An 8,144-nucleotide genomic window follows, 5' to 3' on the forward strand; every position below is an offset into this window, starting at 1 on the left:
CTCACCTCATCACTAGACGAACAGCATCCCAGACACACGACTGAAAAGGTCAGGAGGTCATTCTAGAGGCTTAATATCCACAAGGCAACAGGACTGGACAACATCCCCGGCCACGTCCTGAAGGACTGCACACACCAGCTCTCTGACGTACTGACCAACATCTTTAAGACTTCATTCTCACAAGAAATAGTCCCATCCTGTTTCAAGACAGCATCTCTGTTCTTAAGACCTCAGCTGTGTCATGCCTGAATGACTATAGGCCAGTAGCACTCACACCCATAGACAGGCTGCTCTTCCTGGACTTTAGCTCTGCCTTTAACGCGATCATTCCACAGATACTTGTTCACAAGCTGGACATGCTTGGTCTGAGCTCCTCACTCTGCAACTGGGTCCTGGACTTTTTAGCAAACAGGAAGCAGACAGTCTGAATCCACGAAATCACCTCTTCCCACATCACCCTCAACACTGGCTCCCCTCAGGAGAGTGTCCTTAGCCCTCTGCTGTCCACGCTGCTTACTTACGACTACTCACCCACATTCCCGAGCACCCACATCATGAAGTTAGTGTACAACACAGCAGTAGTTGGACTCATCTCAGCTTGAAAAGCTCCAGCCACTGGTAACAGGCCACAGACATGCCATTGAGAATGCCTACCACATACAGGTATCAGTGGTTCAATTAATTCTGCTTTCAGAGCCAACTGTGGCTACAAGATGGCAGTGATGCAAAGGATGGGCACAAACAGGGATGAGAGAAGCTTTAAGACAGAAGCCTGTTTGAGATAAAAGGAGAGAGATTCCTTTATTTTGGTATGTTTTAATTAATGTCCATCCATCCATCCATCCATCCATCCGTCCATCTTCTTCCACTTGTCAGGGTCACGGGGTGTCTGTCATAGGGCGAGAGGCAGGTTACACCCTTTACAGGTCACCAGCCTGTCACAGGGCTAACACAGAAGACTATCAGTCTGATATCTGAGTCTGATTACACACCTGGTTGAGCTGATTATGTCTGGGCTACTTAAGGCGGAAACTTTCCCACAGTCGACACCAGATCATTGCACTGCGTGTGGTAACAATTTTGGCTCCTTGCGGTGTTTGTGAGTACAACAAAGAAATTATTCGGACTTACCTTGGTGTTCTGTGTGCTGAGGCCCACTGCCTTTAGGAAAATTGTGCCAGAGAGAGCGTTAAAGACAATGATTCATATAAATACTGATTTAAGTTTGATTTTCTTATGGTTCTGTTCAGTCTGATATAAGGAGAGAAAATCCCCCAATTTGCTGGGAAACTGAATCATTGAATTTCTGAGTGAAACCTTTAACAAAGACACACAATAAATACATTTCAACAGACTCACTCAGTTTGGGCAAACTCTGAAGCCTCCCCAGCTCTTTGGTCTTTTTGGTGATGCTGGCATTTAGAGAGTGTGTTATTCATGGCTGAGGCTGTGATCTTGTCATCTTAAAATGGTAAAACATTTTTTATTTTTTGAGTAAAAATGTTAACATGAACATTGCCGAGATTCTCAAAATTTCATTAGAAAAACACCGGCACTATTCACAAAAGACAATCAAACAAACCAAAAAAAGAAGCAGTTTTACTCATTGATGTGGGGGCTGGTGATCCTTAAAACAATGAGTGATAAATCCTCAGAAGGTGTTTAGTTAAGGTGAAGATGTTTCTTACCTGATAATAAAGGTTGGAAGGGGGGTTGGAATAAGACCACTGTCTCTTCACTCTAAGCTTTCCATTTAAGGTGAAATCACATTCAACATTAGTCACAAGAAGGCTACATATTACATCATAATACTATGCAAAGTTTAGTACTGAAATTTGGTTAAACATATGGTTAACATAAAAGATTAATATGTATCTAAATTTTCCTATCATGTCCCCACATCATTTGATCACACTAAAAAACAAAGGAGGGCTGATGATCCCTCCTGAGGGCGCATTAAAGGTGATCAGCTGAGCGTTTTATATGCCAGTCAGCATCGGGGCAAACTGAGAAACAGTCCTTGATTTCTTTCTTGTGATTTGGTGCAACACCTATAAAGACTGACTGATGTAATCATAATAATATTTCTACATTTAATTTATAAAGAATTTTACAAAAGTTGGAAATAGCTCTTTTTTGTTTTACCTTTTTAACCCTATCAATTTTATTGTATGCAATAAAACATGGAGCTATAATTTTACTGTAGTTTCATGAAGTGTCTGCTGCAGTCTTATTTTAATTTGCAAACTTTGTTCATTTTTTTCTTAAAGATTGCCTTTAATAATACCTAAAAAATGAACAGCTTGTAATCAATTTTACAAACCTGCAAATGTTATTTCTACATGTCAGGATCTGATTATTATAGACCTCTATTTATTTATCTATCCATCTATAGCACAGTAACAGTGTTGTAAACACTCAAAAGCAGAAAATGCAGGTTTGATGCCTGTACCCTAAACATACATGAAGTATTTAACATTTATAATTATCAGAGAAAGTTATTATTATTTTTGGTGCCTATCAGTTTTCCAATATGTTTTAATGAATGTGTGAAAAAGACACATTAACATAAAGAACTTTGTAGAAAGGTGCTTTATGAAGTTCAGTCCATTTATTTGCATTACTTTACGGCGCAGATCTGCCACATCCAATATGGCGCTGACCTGCAATGCAGCGTCTACTTTTATATGTCTGTGCACAGAAACAGTAATATTTCAAACTTTATTGCCAATTTCTGAGGACTTTTTTGTTTCTGTGCTTATAATTTGGTTTCTTTTTTTTTTCTTTTTTAAATATTATATATAACTATATAGATAATATATATATTATATAATAATATATATAATTTGTTTTCTTTAAGGATTTTGATATGTACTGTAGGCTAAGTGGAGGCCCACCAACTGCCCTGGGGCCCCTCAGGAGGTTGATCCAGCCATGATGAAGACTGTGGATGAGGAGATGCTGGAAACAGACTGGAGTGGAATGGAATGTTCAGAAGTGATGTTACCATGTAACCACTCCACAACATTCTATAGCATTCTGAACAGCAAGAGATTCACGAAAGAAATTCAGCGTGTGAAGACATACTCTCCAGAGCTCGAGGCTTTCCAACCAGTTTTGTACAAACATTTTACAATATAGACCAGAAGTACCTCTGAACATCATTGGTAAGTACTTATATAGGCAGTCTTAAGGTAATTTAGGTTTATACAGTGGAATTCTTCATCCACAATTTGAGTTTCTACATAAATATTTTCTCTAAATCTTGTCGTTGGCTGTTGAACACAACCCTTGAACACAAATTGTCAAAAGTTCAGTTTGAATTATTGAGATGTTGTGTGATAGAGCAGTGAATGAAGTCATTTGCAGACTTTTAAGAAAAGAAAAAAAATGAAAATACAAGAATTTAATTTAAAATTGAACAGAATGTGCACCAGTGTTATCAGGAAAAAATATACGTAAAGGAGCAGCTTCTGTCACACAGTACACTGTTGGTACAAATTAATGAACTTTTGGGATGATTTAATTTCTAACAATGCATCAAAACAGTATTAGTTTGTCACAGGAATGTCTGTCAAACTTCAATCTTCAGACTAACTTGTTACTACAGCTGTTAAATAAATGCACTATATTTCCCTCTGCAATCTAGTTCAGTTTAATCAGTTACCAAATAATATAGATGTCAGTATTTGTGTTAATGTTGTGAACTGGTTGAACTGAAGCTGAACTAAAAAGAAAGGAATTTTTTGAATCAAATCAAAATACAGATACTAACAGGTACCTTGTTAGTATTAAATTAATAAAGATTATATATATAAAAAAGAGGGGTGACTATGTATATCTAAAACAACTGAACTGAACATACATATATGTAAAAAACAAACTGAAAACAAATCACTACATTATGTATACCTGGGTAACAGCATGTGTCACAGTGCATTATACTTGACTCTGATTGTGTTACAAAGTACAGAGTAAGAACTATAGCTTGGTTTCAGTTAATTCATAAATACATCACTTTTACAGGTATTTTACTTCTTTATATAAAGTTAAATACTCAAATAAAAGTTTTTGCTTAATACTCTAAAACTAACTGATTTAACTGGTAAGTTGTAGCTTGTTCCCACAAAATACTTGGCCGTAGTTTAACTCTGTAGGATGTTTAAGATGTTGGTCCCATTCTAAGAGGATCAAAACCTCCTATGAACGTGTGCCACAGGATCTCAGACAGTTTGTCATTCTTTTGTTCAGACACACAGCACATCACTATGATGAAACTCATAAGACAAGAGATCGAAAGTGCCATTGAGGAACTGGAGTTGGAAGAGATGAATTTTATGCTCGAGAGTGTCATAAACGACCTGTGTAATGAAACAACTAATCCTTCACCTCCACCTGGTTTGCCTGCTGAGCCACCCGCCTCCCCTCAGCCAGCAGCAGACAGTGCCATTGAGGAACTGGAGTTGGAAGAGATGAATTTTATGCTCGAGAGTCTCATAAACGACCTGTGCGGTGAAACAGCCAATCCTTCACCTCCACCTGCTTTGCCTGCTGTGCCACCCGCCTCCCCTCAGCCAGCTGCAGAGAGTCCTCCTGCAATTGTGCAACAATTTCCCCCAATTACTGCTCCCCCCACCACAGTGCCAGCTCACCTCTATAGTCAGCCGGTGACAGGTAGCCAGGAACAGGTAAGACATGCAGAGGGGGTGACCAGTGTCATTAGACTTTTATTGATAAAGGTACTTAAAACTGTTGGATGCTTCAGGCCGAAGGAAAAATGTCTGCTGTCCCCTTCCTTGTATTTAGCCGTGTATAACTGTGGCGTGACGCTTTGCTGATCAGTAAATGTAATCACTGCCACTGAGTCATAATTCAAAAGTAATAATTGAGGAGAGCAAAGTGAAGCTGTCAAGAACAATAAAAACTATGGATGAATCTAGTTTCATGAAGATGTTCTCCTCCCATTGATCACTGTGCTCTGTGTTGTTCATGTAATCTTCTCTGAATCTGGTGATGATTAGATTACCAAGGGTTCAGTCTCTCTACACATACTGTATGTTTCTATGGTGCTCATCATGTGGTCTTTGAAAGGCTGTACTAAGTGTCAGTATTACGGATTTTGAACTTTCTCCATCCCTCCACAGAACCTGCTATATCATTGGCCTGTGACCAGCATTCCCATAGCAGCCACTGCTCCTCCTGCTGCTCCTGTTCTCCCTGCTGCTCCTTCTCTCCCTGCTGCTCCTGCAAACCCAGTAAGCTCCTGTTCTCCCTCATATTACTGACCTTTATGAGCCTCAGCAGAAACATTCAGGCACATTGTGATTATTCACCTGCATATTTCCACCCCCCCAGATATGTTTTCATCTCACAGATGTCACATGTTCAGATTCAGTGTTTACATCTAAAAGAGAGGGTAAATACTGCCATCTGGCGGATTGATGATTCTATTGCATCTTGTGTGATTACCTGTTCTGTGGTTTTAATGTTTCCAGAATAACAACATACTGCAGATTCCAGACAGCATGTTGCCATACCTGCGTCCTGTCAGTGTATTGTAAGTAAAAGACACAAACACATAAGTGAACACAGCTGCTGAACATCTGTTATCTCATACCCGTCTCTCTGTGTCTGTGTAGGAACGGTGTGTTGGTGTGCGACTTCATTCCACCCTGTCCTGCAGTCAACACACCCACTCCAAAGTAAGTTTGCTCTGCTGCTTTTAGAATTTATTGAGTGGGACTGGATCACGATCTGCAGCTATCTGTCATTTATCTGCAGATGCCTGCATGAATGTATTCAGCCTTCTTTGATGGAGCTTTGATTCAGCTATACAGCTTCACTCGTGTTTTTAAAATCCTTTCCTCAGAGTTGTACACAGTGTTAACATGTGCTCTTACTCTGTGTTATTCCTATAGAAAGAGGAAGCGTCAGGACGAGCAGGAAGAGCAGCATATCAAGAAGCCACCAAACGCATTCATGATTTTTCTGAAGGAGCAGAGGGCAAAGGTTAAAGCAGATATGAACATCAGTGGGAATGCCACCCTTAATGCAGTCATGGGAGAGAGGGTAAGTGCATGCATCTGTTAATGTTTTATGTTCATGTTTGTGCCTGTGTACCAGCTGTCCTGTAGTTATGTGTAGCAGCAGTGTGGATGCTGACAGTGTGTTCTTCTGTCCACAGTGGAAATCGCTGTCGTCGGACCAGCAGGCAAAGTACTATGAGCAGGCTGATCAAGAGAGAAGGCTCCATGCCCAAAAATACCCAGACTGGTCTGCCAAAGTTAACTACGTAAGTCCAAAGTGAAAACATACAAGTCATAAATGTCCCCATCACTGCACTGAAGCTGATGAAACACTGTCACTGCACAACTTGTATCAGCTCATGAAAAGTCTAATGTGTTTGTTTTCAGGGCAAAAAGAGGAGGGGAAGGCGCAGCTCCACCTGCAGCTCAGGTAAGAAGAGATTTCTGGGAATCACAGTGACTTTTTCATGGGAAATGCCATGACAAAACAACTTCCTCCAAAACAATCCACCTGACATACAGAACCTCCTCATATCCTGAAGAACTGACCTCGTTCTGATTTCATATCAATTTATTCAATATATCCATTAAATGTTGCTCACTGCGGGTTTAAGAATCAACATCTTGTCTTGAAGGTGGTTTTAAAAGTCTCAGAAGACTCATTGCATTCTTGTTTGTGTTGCAGTGTCTGCATCTGAACCGGGAGCCATTCGACCCCTTTAAACCATTGCCACTGCAGTGCTGTCACTTCTGTCTGATCCCTTAGTCTACTTGATGTATAATTTTCTGCTGCTCCTGCTCTCCCTGCTGCTCCTGCCCATTATTTCCCCCCTCAGACCCCTGCAGACCTGTCCCCATTCACCTCTATCCACTTCTATCCTCTATCCATTTCTTAACTGAATGTTTAAACTTTATTCAATTTAGTTTAGCTTTTTTACTTTTTATTTGTTAATTTTTATGAACTTTTGAATTTTTTACTTGTTAAGTTTTCTTTTCTTTAACTGAACTTTTTTGTTTATAAAGTCATGCTATTGAATTATATTATTGTTATTTTTGTTCTTTATATGAATAAATAATTGCAAATTAAACAAAAGTGTTTTGTGTCAGTATGTACAGCAGGATGAGAGGATACAGGAAGAACTAACTCATCTGATTTATAGCTGTTTATCACAGTATTTTACTGATCCTATGAAGTGCCTCTGCAAAAATTGTTTTGTGCATTTTCTGAACACTGCACACCTTATTTAATTCTTTTGTTTTCTTTTCAAACATATTCCTCATATACCACATATCTTCTCTCAGTGTCCACTACGTGCCAGGGGAAAGCTAGATAAAAACACTCAGGTCTGTGGGGACACATTCTCATCGGGTTTAGATGTCAAAATTGGTGTGACTGTTTCAGTTGCTCAGTAGTTCAGTGGAAGACACAAGAAATCAATTCATAAACTAAAATATACTGAGAGAAGATGCTATGTTTATTGTGAGAGCCACACAGTTGTTCAGTCAGCTTTGGTTTTTGCCAGCCTTGGAAAAAACAACTACATGAAAGTTTGGATGTGTTTGGTTGACTTTTAAGCTTTCTGGGTGTTGAAGTCATTAGGTTTGTTCTACACACTGTCAAACAAGCCTGGAAGCTTTTGGCTTTATTTAATATGCATTCAAAAATAAATGTTTAGATAAAGTAAAGCCCTAAACATTTTTCTTTGTTAAAAAAGGGCTAACATTACAATTCAATTGAGCACCAAATCACTACAGTCGCCTCAAGGCGCTTTGTATTGTGGGTAAAGACCCTACAATAATACAAAGAAAACCCAACAGGCAAAACGACCCCCCTATGAGCAGCACTTGGTGACAGTGGGAAGGAAAAACTCCCTTTGAACAGGAAGAAACCTCCAGCAGAACCAGGCTCAGGGAGGGGCAGTCATCTGCTGCGACTGGCTGAGGCTGAGGGGAGAGAGACAGAACAAAAGACATGCTGTGGGAGAGAGATAGAGATTAATAATAACTAAAGATTAAATACAGAGTGGTGTATAAACAGAGAGAGCGTGAAAAAGAAATACTCAGTGCATCATGGGAAATGTTTGATTGTTGTTGTTTTTTTTTTCCTCATTAGCATAC

General features: G+C 39.5%; 1 protein-coding gene across 3 annotated transcripts; it reads left to right on the forward strand.

The window, feature by feature from the left end:
* Positions 1 to 3,044: 3,044 nt before the first annotated feature.
* LOC115775230 (transcription factor 7-like 2) lies at positions 3,045 to 7,027 on the forward strand. Of its 3 annotated transcripts, none has more exons than XM_030722801.1 (9): positions 3,045 to 3,167; positions 4,252 to 4,688; positions 5,145 to 5,255; positions 5,496 to 5,557; positions 5,640 to 5,702; positions 5,919 to 6,069; positions 6,185 to 6,292; positions 6,414 to 6,456; positions 6,712 to 7,027. In XM_030722801.1, exons 2-9 carry the CDS (start codon positions 4,269 to 4,271, stop codon positions 6,747 to 6,749), a joined length of 996 nt encoding a protein of 331 aa, XP_030578661.1. In that variant the 5' UTR covers positions 3,045 to 3,167; positions 4,252 to 4,268; the 3' UTR covers positions 6,750 to 7,027. The 3 variants fall into 3 exon arrangements, with proteins under 3 accessions (XP_030578661.1, XP_030578662.1, XP_030578660.1); XM_030722802.1 differs by having other exon boundaries at positions 3,056 to 3,167; positions 4,413 to 4,688; XM_030722800.1 differs by lacking the exon at positions 3,045 to 3,167 and having other exon boundaries at positions 3,893 to 4,688.
* The last annotated feature ends 1,117 nt before the right edge of the window (positions 7,028 to 8,144 follow it).

Source organism: Archocentrus centrarchus (genome assembly GCF_007364275.1).
Source record: "Archocentrus centrarchus isolate MPI-CPG fArcCen1 chromosome 18 unlocalized genomic scaffold, fArcCen1 scaffold_23_ctg1, whole genome shotgun sequence".
NCBI lineage: Eukaryota > Metazoa > Chordata > Actinopteri > Cichliformes > Cichlidae > Archocentrus > Archocentrus centrarchus.

Bases quoted from the DNA above. Each gene is read 5' to 3' on its own strand.
- LOC115775230 (XM_030722800.1), top strand. From the start codon at position 4,203: ATGAACGTGTGCCACAGGATCTCAGACAGTTTGTCATTCTTTTGTTCA. The intron at 5,256-5,495 runs GTAAGCTCCTGT...TAATGTTTCCAG, and splicing joins CTGCTGCTCCTGCAAACCCA to AATAACAACATACTGCAGAT. The intron at 6,457-6,711 runs GTAAGAAGAGAT...TTTGTGTTGCAG, and splicing joins CAGCTCCACCTGCAGCTCAG to TGTCTGCATCTGAACCGGGA.